The sequence below is a fragment of the Sinocyclocheilus anshuiensis genome, unplaced genomic scaffold (assembly GCF_001515605.1).
Source record: "Sinocyclocheilus anshuiensis isolate Anshui unplaced genomic scaffold, SAMN03320099.WGS_v1.1 scaffold55, whole genome shotgun sequence".
In the NCBI taxonomy this organism is placed as follows: Eukaryota; Metazoa; Chordata; class Actinopteri; order Cypriniformes; family Cyprinidae; genus Sinocyclocheilus; species Sinocyclocheilus anshuiensis.
The window spans coordinates 3,237,332-3,253,755 of record NW_015549647.1 but is presented as its reverse complement, the minus strand read 5'-3'; the positions used below and the strand labels follow the sequence as shown (position 1 = coordinate 3,253,755).

At 37.3% G+C, this 16,424-nt stretch overlaps 2 protein-coding genes across 2 annotated transcripts in view; one reads left to right on the top strand and one right to left on the bottom strand.

The window, feature by feature from the left end:
- Positions 1 to 5,454, top strand: part of LOC107660093 (ADP-ribosylation factor-like protein 6-interacting protein 6) — a 10,866-nt gene extending 5,412 nt beyond the window's left edge. Inside the window, exon 4 of the mRNA XM_016449316.1 lies at positions 5,228 to 5,454. Coding sequence (XP_016304802.1) covers positions 5,228 to 5,321 — 94 coding nt within the window. The 3' untranslated portion in view covers positions 5,322 to 5,454. The remainder of the gene's footprint in view (positions 1 to 5,227) is intronic.
- A 5,931-nt stretch (positions 5,455 to 11,385) lies between these two features.
- Positions 11,386 to 12,395, bottom strand: rprmb (reprimo, TP53 dependent G2 arrest mediator candidate b). The gene has a single exon (XM_016449317.1). It carries the CDS (start codon positions 12,120 to 12,122, stop codon positions 11,805 to 11,807), a length of 318 nt encoding a protein of 105 aa, XP_016304803.1. The 5' UTR covers positions 12,123 to 12,395; the 3' UTR covers positions 11,386 to 11,804.
- Positions 12,396 to 16,424: the final 4,029 nt, after the last annotated feature.

The following is a 16,424-nucleotide window of genomic DNA, read 5'->3' as shown; positions in this document are numbered from 1 at the left end:
CTGAATCGGATCCAGAAATAATGGCTATGCTTTCCCGGGCTGCCGTAGGGGTAGGGCTCGAGTGGAGACTTCCACCATGTCCCGAGCTTGCACGATTGGTTCTCGGGGTGGTCCGCGCTGGTTCCCAGCGCCCCGCCTCGGTGCCTTTCTTCCCGGAGGTGCATGAGGAGCTCAACAGGTCGTGGAAAGGAGGGAACGGAGATGTCACGTCCTGTCGCCACAGCTCCTGTACCACCGCTGAGCGGCCGGGTCACCGGCTCGGCTCCTCAGCGAAAACCTGAATATGCGCTGCATCTGCTGCCTACTTATACTCACGCTGTGATCATGCAATAATCGCATGCCAATGTACATTGGCTCGTTTAGTTTACGCTCGAAGTAGATTGGTCTCTCTAAGCGAGATCCCAATTCGTCGGTCATCCGACGTGACGTCTCCGTTCCTTCCTTCAGGGAACGAGGGTTACCATACGTAACCGAGACGATTTCTGTCTCTCCATTGAAAGTTCACACTACCAAAATGTTGACATTTCAAAAAGTTCATAAAAAGATTGTAAAAGTAATCAATATAAATCAAGTGGATTTAATTGAAGTTTTCTGAAGACATGATCGCTTTATATGATGAACAGATTTTAATATAGGCGTTTATTCACATATAAACAATGCATACAGAGCACATCAAATATGGTAAATAGAAGCTCAAATGTGCTTGTCTGAAACATTTGTTCTCGCGTGTCACACAAGCATGTTTGAGCCTCCACAAGAACCAGTGAGGTTTGTTCTCGCAAGTTAAACAAGTACAGTTTAGGTTCCGAAGAGTCTCTTCAGAAGATTTGATTTATATGGATTTATTTTACAAATAAATTTGAATACAACTTTTTGAAGTGTTTAAGTTTTGGTAGAATGGACTTGTGTTTTAAAGAATTTGTAGATTAATTCAGATTTCTATTAATGGCAAACCTTCGTGACTGTGTCCTCTTTTGCTACATATGTCTGAGCTGTTAACAGGAAGTGTTAACCACAGAAAGAATGCCACAACCAACTCAGTTAGACCTGCATATCACAAGGTGCACACTGGAGCTGGTGAAACCCTAGAAACTGTTTCGTCTCCATGGTTAGTAAGTAAACTGACTGACACTGAGGAAAAATAATAAACGTAGGTGCATGCAGATATAGAGCATTAGTCACTCCCTCAGTGGTTTACCCACTGCATAAATGAGGAAGTGTTTGCAAGGTGTGATGAATTGCTGTTAGCCCATCAGACTGTGAATTCTGTCGTATTTCCAGTGACCTTAGTACTTCTGACATGTATTACCAGGAGTTTTGTGTACACAGATAAGAGGCATGTGGACAGCAAAGGATGCTGCCTGTGACAAGCTGTTGCCGTTTGCAGATTTAATATACTTTGAAATTACCTCAATTTAGATTTAATGATCCAGTCATGAAGAGACCTAAGCTTTGAAAGACTTCAGAGGACACTCAAATGATAACATCCTCTAATGAATATTGAACGGTGACCTAAAACTGAACTAAAAATGATGCAGCCTAACATTTTATGGAACAAAAATTGTAGCAGAGCTCTTTAAAGTTGTTTTTCAACTCTAAGTAATTCATGCTGGATGGCACCCCTTGAACTTCTCATTCATATGAAATGGTGAAAAGACAGGGAGCCCCATTTGAAGCCAGCTGAAACGTGTCTCCTCTGCTAACTTTGAGTTTGCAAATTAGTTTTAAGGCTGTGCTCCAATTTATAAATCTATAAGCCAGATTCTGATTGGCTGTTTGGGAGGAACGTTATTGATTGTGTCTGGAGGCTTGGCGATAAAACCCAGGGTCACTTCATCGCCAAACGAGTTGGTTATCTAATCACACAGCGGTGCTCTGACGATGTCTGTCCTAAACCCAACTTACACAGCCGGCTCAGAACACAATCAGGCTATCGACCAGCTTGCAGCCGGATGGGGTGGTATTGACTGACCCCCACGGAACTGTGACTGGGTCTGCTTGTTCTTTCACGCTTGCATAGCTCCAGTTTACCACCACAATACAGCAGTAGTTGGCACACACTCTTTCCTATTGGCATTCTCCATGTCAGTTTTCACTGTATGTCGACTCGCAGCGCTGCTCTGGCAGTTAGCCTCTTGCATTATCCTCAAATGACTGGAATGCTAATAAAAGCTTTCCTCTTTTGTTTCCAGATATGTACACATGTATTAGTATAATGCACTCATCACTTAGTCTCCATAGAAACCCAACCTTTCAATCATTGGGTGCCTATGGTCACAGTCAGTTGTTTGTGGCTCTGTCTCCAGCAGATAAGCTTTACATTATCTGCTTTCGTTGTAGGTGAGGTTCAGGGAGTTCACGCCACAACAATTGATTTGCTGAATTAACTGGCTAATAGAAATTAGTTTGGTCTCTTTTTAAGTGCTTTGGGTTTTTAGTCGTGTCGTTCCCTGATTAGATCTCACATCCGTAAATTATCTGAATGGATGGCCTTAATTATAATCAGTTCCCAAACTGTTTTTCCCCATTGATACGTTGGGAAATGCCTGGCTCCCTAATGATCCATGCCAAGGCTGCTGTCTGTCTAAAGTGTGTCATTCAGTCTGTTGTGTCTTTGAGATAGATAAATGTTAGTGTTTCCTGGCTATAAAAAAGGTTTAACAGACACAAGCTGATAGAGCAATATCTGAGCGTGTGATATGTCTGGTTGAGACTTATCATTGAAAATTAGCCTTAATATGTCATGGTCAAGTCCAGCTGATGTAATTTAGAAATCTGCTTGTCCAGGTCCGAAAGCTCTATCAGATCCCAAAAGAAAGCAACAAAGGGTGCTAATATACACTTGCAGTGTGCTGTAATACTACCAAAAAAATCAAAACCTTTATTTCCATAGAGAAATCTCAGTTGATTTCTCAGAAAAATCTTCATTTTTATGAATCGTTAAAATATTGGTGCCCAGGACACCTTGAGCCCGGAGACTGTAGTGAGTATTTATCCTTAGCTTAATTGTGGCTGTAAATAAATAGCGCTCATAAATGGCTGTTATGATAGTATTCTCAATTGAAACAGAGTGGAGGCGTTGACCTGGAAACAGTATTTGATGTGTCACAAGTGAATAACCAAGAGCATTGGTTAGCAAATTTTTTTTAACTATAGATGAGTGCTATTTGGGTAATGACAAATAATCTTTTTAAATAGATGTGCCAATTTTTCAGAAATGTACTCTTTGTATCTTGGTTTTGAATGGTTTTGAGGGGAAAAAAAACTTACTTTCAAGAAAACTTTAAATTATATGACATAAAACTGTCATGTGGTGTAACCATCAAGAAGTAACATTTGTTCCTTTATATATATATTCTATATATCTTTTTTTTTTTTCCTTTTTGAAATATCATTCATTATGTAATCATAAAAAATCTTTAGCTTTTTGTGGACCTGCACCACATGACATTTTACAACCTGATGTCTTTGTCATACAAATTTTAAAAGACTTATTGGCCTTGACACGTTCATGAGAGGGTTTGCAGAGGTCCTCTTTTTATTATTCTGTGTTTCTGCATGTTGGTGGCACCACATAACTTTGTTGGTCACACCACATAAATTTCATCTGGCAGGATGTCATTTTTGAATGTTATTCATATTTGAAAGTTTCTAAAATAGCAATAAAAATTAAGGACATTTAGTCATAATAATAATAATAAAGACTTCCAGACTTTCGTCATTATGATCTCGGGGCAGTTGTATCACTCTGACATTTGAAATTCTGAAATTAAAAACATGATTGTTGTAGAAGAGGTGTATTCTACTTGCTCATTGTAGTCATTGTATGTATGAATTAATGGAACAAATTTCTCACATTGGTGCAGATCTGCACTCCTGAACCTGCTACTCTAAAAGCATGTTCAAATTAACCATTAAAAAGGACTAATGGGAGTGGTTAACATGGGACATCTGGATGCCTCATAATGGGATTTTTATGGGCCTCTGCGCTCACCTAGAGTAGAATAATGGCCAGCTGATATGATCAATGCACTTGTCCATATTCCATACACTGTCCTCAGTTTTGTTTGTTTTGTGTGCTTTTAAACTTCCTGCATTGGAGTCGGACACCTCTAGAGAGTAACAGGCAGATTGAGTGGTAAAGAGTGGTAGTACATCATGTAGCTTTGCAATTAATCGGATAAATAATTTAGATTGTTATTATAGCTGTTACAGAAGTGTATTGATTACAGTACCTCATTTTGGTCTACTTCTGTAGCATCAGAGGTTTCTATTTACACTGTGCTTTTTGCATCAGTTGAGCATTGTTTGCTGTTGTTAAATTAATTACTTTAGAGCCAAAGTGAAAAGCATTACGTTGGATTCACTACAAACCATTAACACTACCATTATGATCAATGAGGCACAGACACAGTGTAAATAAGATTAATCTCAGCGTAAACTGCTTCGTTAATTATATTGAAGATTTGTTAGGAGTCCAGACCTCGGTAACAGGTCTGAACAAAAGGCTGGAATACAAAACACAGCACAACTTTTACCCAGATTTGCAGTCTAGAAGAGTCGACTCTAGTTGCCAAATGTCAGAGCCAGTCTGCAGAGTTTTGGTAGTTGACTGATTGACACAGAAAAAAATGTGAGGTGTATGATGGGCTTCAGACTATGAATGATCCAGCCAAAGGATATCAGACATGTTTGATATTTTAAAACAATTAGAACACCTACTGTTTTCATAAATACTACCTTTAGCAACAAGGTGCATGTTTTGCCTGAGTGTGTTGTGTTCAGAATGACTTGTGTGTGATTTTCAGTCGTTTAGTGAATGATGTTCTCTGTAACCATTTACAAAGTCAGCAGGTGTATGATGCCCAGTTTTTAAAAATATGTTCAGATTTTAATCGTCCAGTGTATTCCTGCCTTAAAGGATCAAAAAGTTGCCTAAAGCTGTAAATTTGCAGTGACTGCTTTAGTAATACTAGAATGGTTCCATCCCATTATAACTTGTTGAATTTTTAGAACCGTTTTGTTTTTCAGGCTACTAAGCAGGCCATTGTGAAATTGAATGTTTAGACTCTTGATTTTCTGATGTAATTCAGGAACACATTCAGTAAACAAACAAACAAAAAATATCAAGGACAATAATCAACTTACGATATAATCAAATTATGATTTGTGTTATAGTCACGCTGTGGACTAATGTCATTTGGATGTTTGTGTTTTGGTTTTGCAGAAGAATGACCGGACATTCTTTCCACATGGGCTACAGTATGGCTATACTCAACGGCGTAGTGGCTGCGCTCACTCTTATATGGTATCTCACCTGATGCGCCTCAACTAGCGCCCATCTGTGGACACCTTGACTGTCATTTAACTTGCAATTACCAGGTGGCAATTCCAAGTTCACCCCAAAATGAAAATTTGCTAAAATTACGCACTCTCAGGCCATCCAAGATTTAGAAGAGTTTGCTTCTTCATCAGAACAGATTTGGAGAATCTTGCTCACCAGTGGATCCTCCGTTCCCTCATTTTCATTTTTGTGTGAACTATTGCTTTAATGGCAGGAGGAGCTGTCAAATAAAGGTACTAATATAACTGCAGATAAAACTTTAAAAAATAAGCACAAAAACAAACACAACGAATGGAATACTAGTTTACTAGGTTAAAATTAATTACATTTAATTTTATCAGTGATTCACCAGTAAGTAAATTACAGTGTTTTATTTTTTTAGAGGATTTCTCATATTTTCTTATGTTAATTTGACAAATTCAATAAACGCAGTGATTTCTTAATGGACTACATTTCCGAAAAAATAACATTAGCAAAGTCAGGGTCTCTTTGTTACCCTGTTATTTTGTCTTATAAAAGGCTTTTATTACAGGATCCCGTGCAAGCAGCTTTTTACCATTACAATAGCAGTGCATTAAATCTGCTTTCTGCCTTTTTGATGTCATTCATTGTCAGTGTGGCAACACATAGATGCTGTTTAAGTCTTTCTCAATAAATTGGATTTGCATTTTAGGACCTCTGCTCAGGAAAGACTAGAGTCCCTTTGCAGTCGTGCTTTATTAAAGCTGGAAGTTGCTGCTCTATTGAGCGTTTTAATGGGGAAATTATTAATACAATAGCTGTTTTGGGGTTGATGGAGAGTGACCGTGTTAAAGCTTTGTTGAGAGCCTGGGAGAAGGTCAGAGAGTGTAGAAGTGTGGATTTAATTTATGACTTTAATTATTTGATGCAGACTCTGCCAGGCCATGATTACTTATTTGTTCTTCACTAGATTAGCAGGCCCTGTAGCGACTCATTTCAGCTAGCACTAATGCACTGGTCTTTCTCGTATATATGGAGTATTAATGTACTGCCGCCTCATGTGTGAGTGTGTTCTTTTTGTATCTGTGGCAACAGGCACCTATAATTAGTTTTTCTTTACAGGACATTTCCATCTCTATTTTTATTACATTTAAATAGACATTAATTCTGGTTTGTTGAGATTTTAGCGTTTCCAGAAATAGTAGATTTTTGTGTGCATCCGTGATCGCACTCTCCATGTTTTTGTGTTCTTTAGCCTTAAAAACATGTTCTTGCATGACCTGGTGACAAAGTGTCTCTCTTAAAGGGTTAGTTCACCCAAAAATGAAAATTAGCCCATAAATTACTCACCCTCAAGTCATCCTAGGTGTATATGACTTTCTTCTTTCAGACGAATCCAGTCGAAGTTATATTAAAAATGGTCTTTGATCTTTCAAGCTGTTAAATGCCACTCAGCGGGTGTTGCATGCATCCGTCCAAAAGCAGTTAAATAAAATGCGCCCATCCATAAAAAATAGTGTCTCACACAGCTCCGGGGGGTGAACAAAGGCCTTCTGTAGCGAATCGATGCGTTTTTGTAAGAAAAATATCCATGTTCAAAACGTAATAATCACTTTAATGTAGCTTGCGCTCACTGTTGTACACTGGAAGCAGTTCCGGGGGAATGACGTATGAGGTCAGCGTTGCGCATGCGCCACTCAGAAGTGACGCACACGGAAGCGCAGGGGAGAGATCAAAACAAAACAAGAAGAAGAATGTCGGAGGATTTCAATATAAGCCAAGAGGAGACTGGTTTACCTTTGCTAAAGTAAGGAAACTTTGCTTCCTTTGCTCCTGTTAATAAACGTTGGTTTTCACCAGACTCACTGGCGCATGCGCAGCGCTGACCTCAGAGGCCATCCGCCCGGAACTGCTTCCATGTAGGACTGTTGGCGCAAGCTACTTTAAATTTATTATTTTTATTATTTTTTTTGTTTATGAATATGGATATTTTTCTTACAAAAACGCATCGATTTGCTACAGAAGGCCTTTGTTCACCCCCCGGAGCCGTGTGAGACACTTTTTTTTTTATGGATGGGTGCATTTTATTTAACTGCTTTTGGACGGATGCATGCAAGCTGAGTGCCATTAAATGGCTTGAAAGATCAAAGACAATTTTTTATTTAACTCCGACTGGATTTGTCTGAAAGTAGAAAGTCATATACACCTAGGATGACTTGAGGGTGAGTCATTTATGGGCTAATTTTCATTTTTGGGTGAACTAACCCTTTAATGCTTTTTCTATTGAGGTGAAGGTCTATCTGAGGTAAACCATCGTGCAGTGCAACTGTCACAAACAATATGCTGTCCGGAAACCATCTGAGTTGAGGGTTGAGTGGTTTGCTTGCTTTTTTTCCTGCCATTTAAATAATCAGGGATGAAAAAAAACAACACTGGAATATTCATTGCTTACCCAAGAGGGTGGAATATTGTGTCAAATAACGCTAGCAGAATTTATATTGTAAAAATGTATTTATGCAAAAAGCAATAAATTTGCAATTTATATGAAAAAAAAATCTGTTTTTGTTTTATTTTCCAATCTTTCACATTTCACTCTAGCACTAGTTGTGTGTGCTTGCTTTTCTCGTAAAATGGAAAAAAGCCTCCACATAAAATCATGATGTGCTGCAATTCGCAAAAACATAAAAATTAATAGAAACGTTTGTTTTGCAGTTTGTGGGTGAGCGCTTCTAAAGATCTCCGTTATGGCCTAAGGTTGCTGCGGTTCAGAATGCACTGTGCAGACGTGAGCGCGAGTGGCAGTCGATATGGAAGCATTTGCTATGATGCCTTTTTACTTGTCACCCCCAAGGCTAGTTTTCACGAAAGGGCAGCGAAACATGTAATCTTTCTGCAGAATAAAAAATTACACCCACGGCTCTCTGTGTGTCTGACAAAAATGACTCTTAAAGGCCTGTTCACACCAAGCACGATAACTATAAAGATAACGATAAAGATATAGTTCTAAAAATCGTTCTCAATATTAAAGAATAGCATAGTTTACACCACAACTATAACGATAACGATACAGAGGAACGATATCGTTGTGATCACTTTCAAAACGATTTTTTTCCAGCTGATGAACGATAAACACTGACAGCCAATCAGAATCCATCCTGCTGTAACGAGCTCGAGAATTTAAAGCGGCAAACGCATGTGCGCTTAGAATAAACAGACGATATCGTTCGCTGGCGTGGACGCTAATATCGTTATCTTTATAGTTACCATTCTTGGTGTGAACGGGGCTTAAGGCCCGTTCACACCAAGCACGATAACTATAAAGATAACGATAAAGATATAGTTCTAAAAATCATTCTCAATATTAAAGAATAGCAGAGTCCATACCACAACTGTAATATCATTATCTTTATAGTTATCGTTCTTGGTGTGAACGGGGCTTTAATTTGTCTTGATACTCAACAAAAAGAAAAAAAACTGGCAAACTACAAATACACTATACAAACTAATAATAACAGAGCCGCAATTCACAAAGGTGTAATAAAGTTCCAGTCCTGGGCTTCAATTAATGGAATTGCATTCCTTTGAATTAATGGAATTGCGCATGCCATCACAACCATATCAATCATTGATGATTATTATCGATATGGTTATGTATAATGACAAATATTCTGATGTTAGCATGCAAGTCTTTGTTGACAAATGTTTGAATTTATATAGGCTACAGGGCAATAGGAAATACTCAGGGTTACAGTAATAAAAACTTATCGAGGGGACAGAATTTTTTTAAATGATATGTTTAATTACATTTTTTTTAATAACATAGCCTTTTTTCCGATTATAAAAATGACAGAAAAAGAATATTTTAATTTAAAAAATAAATAAATAATAATAATAATAAAATATAAAGTGATGCTGTTGAAGGATTACAAAGAAAAAGCAAGTAACGCATTAAGCATTAAGTTTTGAAGTAGAAAGAAACCGTACTCCAGTAATCTTTGTTTTATTTACAACTTTGAGAAATCATTTTTGTCAATTTGACTTGCTTTGTATAAGATGACAAATCCATGGAACCAATTAAACCAACAGATGCTCTTGCAAGTTTTAGTGTGCAAATCCATCAAGGCAGTTAATGGGCCAGCTCAGTGTTTGGCCTTTTCCCCCTCGCTTAGTGCTTTCCATCTGTCTTTCTTTACCCACTGATCTGGTGATGACATTAGACCTGACTTCTTTGATGCAATCGTCTCCGTCGTCTCTTGCTTTGCGTCATGAACTCCACCATCACAAAACCAAACCAAACAAAGAGAGAGGGAGCACATTTTTTCAATCAACAATAGCCTAGAATCTGCCTCGTTTTGGCTTTGTGTTAGATATGGAGTTGGACAAGCTGAATGAAAACAGAGATAATGTGTGTTGCTTAGATACTGGCTAGAATGAGATAAAAATATCTGATGTTAGCCTTGGTCTGACTCCACATGAAGAGCTCCATGGAATATCGATAATACACTATTATAGTTTTGGTTAATGTTTAGATTTTAAATCTTAGTTAAAGTTTTAGCAATTTTGTTAAACTTTTGTAGTTTTTATTTGATTTTTATTTTAAATGTCAGTATAGTTTTTATTCATTAGTTTATTTTTAGTTTTTTGTGATTTTTAGTTAATTTCAGTACTCCAGGTCTTTAAAGATTTTTTATTTTTTTTTATTAATCTCTTTTTTCTTTAATTAGTTTTAGTAAACTAAAATAACTGGCATAGAACCAGTTATTTTATTTATTATTTCAGGCTGTTTATTTATTGATTTATTTTCCAAAGAGTCCATTTTTTTATTATAAAAATTCTAGCATTCCTAAAAGGGTTTTTTCAGAGTGATGCCATATAAGAACCATTTTGGGTTCCTTAAAGATCCTTTTTTCACTATAAAGAACATTTTGTGAACTTTATGGGTTTTCATGGAACCATAGATGCCAAGAATGAATATATATATATGTATATATATATTCAGTGTAATATGGAATCTCATGAAACTAAAGTGCACAAATATAGACAAGGAGTTTTGTCAACTCAAGAGCCCCTGGACATTGCAGAGTGTAGTTAATGTGATGTGTGAGTTCTGTAAAAACTGGGGTGATCTGTACTGGTTAATAGATGTGTGCCATGTACGTAAACTTAAGTCTCAGTTTAAGTTAAGTAAATTATTTAGTCATGTTGTTGCTGCTATAAAATAGTTCACATGCATTCTTTAGGTGTATTTTTGTCTCATGTTAAGAAACTATTTGAAACCACATTGGGGTCTTGTTAGCATGCAAGTTCACTGAAGTGTGGTCCGTATCTATAGGGACCAAAAATCAGAAAACATTACAAATTCAGGATTAAAAATCTAATTTTAACCGTGAAATTAAAAGTTGGAGATTTAGAAATGTTTTAAAGAACTATGGTGTAAAATGAATATGATTGATTCAAAGATTATTTTTAATTCAATTTTTCACTCATTTTATTATGCTGATAGTATAACTTGTAATGGAAGAATTATTACAAGAATGAAAGTAAGAAATTGGAATACAGAGTTTTCAGTAAAGCTCTTAGACCTTTGGACCCAATTATTCCATACAGGTGGGTTGAACCGCTGTTGATCTGATTTTGTTGTTTTGAGTAGTCTTTAATGAGATGATTATTTGCCAAAGGCTAGGAAACATAACTATATTAATCCATATATCCTTTTCCATCTGATAATGACACACATGCACACACAATATGTAGTGCTGTCTGCTTCTGTAAAAAAAAAAAAAAGGCAACAATGTAATAATGATTCAGTTATTTTGTACTTGCATTTTATAAAAAGTTTTGAGGTTGCAGTGACGCAGATATCCATTACATTTGTCAGTCTCAAAATTACCTCACTGTAATAAAACCATGATACATAATTCACCTATAAACATGCAAATTACAACAAAATAAGTGCAAACCACAGTTTTGCTGGACAAGATATAAAAATTTCCAAATCAAATTTAACAGTAAATTAGTTAGAGAACATACTGTAGCAGAACAAAGACATCTGTCAAAAAAAAGACCTAAATATCCAGCTTTAAGAAGACCTTTAGTTACACATACAGTATCAAATTATACCTTCATTTAAACTTTAAATGCATTACTCAAAATGTACGTAGTGTTTACCCACATAAATCTCGGCAGTCTGAAAACAGCAGTTTGTTTCACAAGCATTAATCACATGAACATTAATCACTCAAGGTCCATTGAGTGGGCAAAACAGTCCATGTCCAGATGTTTCCTCTCATCTATTTAATATTCATTGCAGTCTCCAGGTCTCACGTTACTTGAACCTTTACTTTTCTCATAAACTGCACTTTCCCCAACGGTAAACATTGAATCATAAATGTAATGTTTCTTCTACCGTCTTAAAACATCTTTGTTTCTGGAGGGCAATACGGATAGTTTCACATATTACCAATGCGCGCCTCCCATCTGACCATGAAACTTTTACGCACTAGAACGATCCCACGATGACCGCTTCGACATCCTTTGACGATCTTCTGTCCGTGACCAGAAAGTTGATCATGCCCTCGGACTTAATGAGCAAGTTGCAGCCTATAACGAAGATGCCGAAGACCACGGTGAGCGCCAGCACGCACATCACCGCGATCTGCACCGTGCGCATGATGAACACGCTGCGCTCGTCCAGCGCCGTGGACACAACCCCGCTGTCCGTCACCACTGAGGACAAATTACAGCACGAAAGAAAGCTCTCGCTGCTTCTGTTGGAAAACGAAACACTGTCTGAGTCGTTAAAAACCGTTGAATTCATTCTGAACTACTATCCGGGTTCCTTTGGAAGAGAGGAGCAGGTGCGTACAAAACAGCGGCTGAAGTTTCCTTAAGTGCTTTAAAGTCACAAGCGCAAAGAAGAGCTTGACAGAATGTATGGGCCGACATGCAGTAAAGAGGATGGTTCTTCTCGGACCTGTTGTTTAGGTAATTAGGGGCTCTGGTCTGCAGAGGACAGGGGTCTGACTCCTGAGAACTCACACAATCAAGGCTGAGCTCGTCCCCTGCGACTAGAGTTCAGTGTTTAGCGGCGCTCACTGAGGTATTCGTTCACATTGCGCCCCCTTTGACACAAACTGAAAACTATAGCGGCCGGAATAAACGTAGACTCGTTAACTGTTACAACCAAATTGCAAGGCACATAACATTTACTAGCATCTAACTAACCAGTATCTAGCCTAATTTGTATGCTATTATTGTAGGCTACCTATTTTTAATAGTCACTCACTAGTGATTTTATTAGAACCTTTTTGCTCATTCCAGTAGAGACTGTATTCAGTTATTCATTACATACATAGGCTACTAGCAGTTATTCTTTTGCTTCTAGTCAGTTTACTAGTAGTGACAAGCAACTATTCCATAAAATGCCAATTTTGCCATTGAGTTGTAAGTGTGATTCAGACATCACTTCTGGTTATAATGTATTCCAGTTGTAACTAGTAAATAACTATGATGTACTGTACTAGTATTCTTTCTTTTTTAACTTAACTATAAAGTAACCATTCTGACAAGTCATTACATATAACAAGTAAAAAAGCGATTAGTAACTATTAAGATTAACTATTAAGCCTGTTTAAGATATGTTGCTAGTAAAAATTGGGATATAAGTCTTGTAATGCCATCTCATAAATGTCCTAGTACTATAGTACTAGTAAAGTTGGAATATATGCTACTAGTTCCTGATAAGTAAGAGTATTACGCAGCTAACTTTGGCTAACGTTCCGGCAAGGTTCTCTCAAAGTAATGAACCAGTAATGTTAGTAGAAATCTTATTAAAACATGTTATCTGGTCTATAATGTTTTCAAAATGTTAGCACAGAAACATTATTTATACATCGTCTGAACATTTTTTTCCTGAAACGGTTTAGTTGGACATTTGTCTAACATTTTTTAAATGTTACTACTTAATTCAGAGCATTTAAAGAACATTCAAAAATAACATTCCCATAATTTTTGCAAAATGATCAAATGGAATGTTCCTTTTGCAGAGTCCAGCCCTGGGTCGTCACATGTGGTTGCCGCAAGCCCGCCGGCCGCTCCTTCATTGAATCCGCCGGCTGCGCGGTTCTCAAGCCTGCCGGCCGTTCCTCACTCTAGCCCGTTGGCCTCCACTCACTCAAAGCCGCCGGCCTCCACTCACTCAAGCCCTTCAAACGCGAGTTTTGAGTAGTGTAGAGTAGTGCTTGTTGTTTGTCATTTCTCTGATCACAAATGCAGACAGGGTTTTATGTTTATGTGGCGCGATGCAATGCGTAAAAAGACAGTATAAGTCATTATAATCCGTAATTATGTCCCCACTGGATGCAACAAATGCCTCGTTTATAATGGGTTTCAATGTTTTTGTCTCGTTGCTCCGGCCGGACAGGGCATCACAGTATGGTAGGGGCATAACATTTCCGTCACACACTTGAGGTTTTCGGCCAATCACAACGCACTGGATAGCTGGCCAATCAGAGCACACCTCGCTTTTCAGAAGATGAGCTTTGTAAAAATTTACGCGTTTCAGAAAGGCGGGGCATATAGGAGAAACAATAATGTACAGTATGTGGAGAATAATGTGTTTTTTGAACCTTAAACCACATAAATACATTTCATTACACCAAATACACAATGTTATTTTTAGCAACATCATATGACCCCTTTAACATTTGTATAACCAAGAAAAAAGAAATGTTTGTAAAACATTTAAAAAACTGGTACTTTTGATCACCCAAGAGATCATTCACCAATAACGTTTTTATAGCTTAATGGTAACATTAGCAAAACATTCTTAGAACATATTTTTGTTAACTGGGTAGTAGGCAATGAATAGTCACTAGTAACACTGGAATAGTTACCAGAATCAGTGGAACAGTATTGGGATAGTGATCTGCACCGTGATCACTTGTCAACCAAACAATCAATACTTAACTGGTGTAAAAAATTACAAAAAAACATCTAGTCAGTAATGGGTTACTTACCAATAATTAAAGTACCAGTGGCAAAAAATAGATACTAGTAAGTTTTAAGGAATAAATATTACAATGGCTTACAGAAGTTTGGAAAACTAATTGCATTGGTTAGATGAATTAGTCCTATTTTCTTTTGCTTTGAAGTATTACATATTATGTCCACTATTTATAAATGTGTGTTTTGCACAAGATAACTAAAGGCTAATTAGTCTAAACATGAATTGAGTATCATCTGTGATGAGGTGGTCTGCAGACACACATGCAGCAGAGGGCAGAGTTGCTCCTAAAATATCTTTTCTTTACTGTCATGGACGTATAATGCAGAAAATAGAGTTTTAATTACAGCCACGTTGATTATTCAAGATCCAGTTCACATATTTTAATAAAACAATCAACCTAAAAAATCCGACACGGTCAAAGTTGAAGCACATACTTAGTCACCGTGCTGTGGCTCACAGTTGGGTTTAACTTGAAGATGGAAATCCATAATTAATGAAACCATATAAACCCTCAGGAATGAGCAATGTCCTTGTAAAAATATGGATAGGGAACAGCAGGATTACCATGGAAATATATGGGTGCAATATAACCATTAGAAGCCACCGATGGGTTGTGCAACGTGGCAGTTATAGATAATCTTTTTAATATGCTATTGTTTACACAGAGTCTCAGGTGAAAATCTGTGCTCCCCTATAGCAATTGACTGTACTTGCACAATATATGCTCCATGTGCTCCTTTAACTACTGGTTATAGTATTTATATTGCTTTGAGATCACATCTTAGTCATGTTTTATTTTATGCTTTTTCAGGGTTAAATGTGTCTTGAACAAGCACTTAACAGCATCAAAGCTTTTAGATATCAGGCATATAATAAGTCCTAAAAGCCCCTTTTGTGAAGCATTCAGTAGTGGGAAGAAGAATTGATCATGGAGGGTGCTTAGATCCTCTCAAACCTGGCCTTTTAATCAACAGCCCGGTAAACAGGATCTGCACAATGTAAACACATCCCACAATGCACCTCCTGGAGTGAGTCCATCAACAAGGGTCTTTTGAGCAGCACTGGGGGGTCTTCTCTCGTGAAGCCTATTTTACATGTCTTCTCTGTCCCGTATCACCCTCTCTATGTGTATATGAATCATCAGACCTATCCAGTAGAGAGAGAGAGAGAGAGAGAGAGAGATGTGCTCTCAGGACATAGTGCTATTCCTGTCTGGGTGTTTCTGTGCACATTGAAATGCGCTCTCTTTCAATGATTTCACTGAGTGCTTGCTTTTCTCCCTCAGTGGTGGAGGGCGGTGGAGGCAAAGAGGGAAAGAGAGAGAGAAAGGAGGAAGAAGAAGAGTGGGTGGTTATGGGTAGAACAGGCTACAGATGGAAGAGTACAAAAATTTGTCATATGGAGAGATTCAGGAGAGATAGAAACAAGGCAAAAGAAGCATCTGAAATGATTGTGGGGAGAAAAACAGAAACATTTTTAAGTATTTTAATAGAAGCTGAACCTTATGATGATGTTGATCAGATAGAAGTTAAAATCTGTTAAAATTACCTATGATACAATAACATTTATATTTGTGCGTTAATGTAATGCAATCTCCTTATATTCTAAATAAAACTGCCTCCATTTTCTTAAAAGCTCTGCATATTTTAAAGTGCACTCTTAAAAATTAAAGGGGTTCACCAAAAATCCTTTCAGGTCTTAAAATAACCATTTTTAATCATTTTAAAAATCTAAAGAACCTTTTTCCACTATAAAGAACCTTCTGTGCAATGGAAAGGTAGAGATAATAAAGGTTCTTTATGGAACCATCAATGGCAATAAGGAACTTTTATTTGTGTGTCTTGCATTTTAACTACATGATTACTAGGCAGGTCATGTGTATTTTCTGTATAAACATTTTTTGTCAAACAAGACTGGGATATTTTGTAACATGATGTGTCTTTAGTTATATAACAGAATGCATGTTGCTTACCAAATAGCTCAGAGCAGTTCTGCTAAAACATGATCTAAAAGCAAAAATGTGTGATATGCTTGGGATTTATTGGCTGGTTGATATTTATTTGTTGGTACAGTCTTCTTTCTAAGCTCTGGGGACAAGAATGTTGAATGTCA

Coding starts and splice junctions, on each gene's coding strand:
- rprmb (XM_016449317.1), bottom strand. CDS start 12,122: ATGAATTCAACGGTTTTTAACGACTCAGACAGTGTTTCGTTTTCCAAC.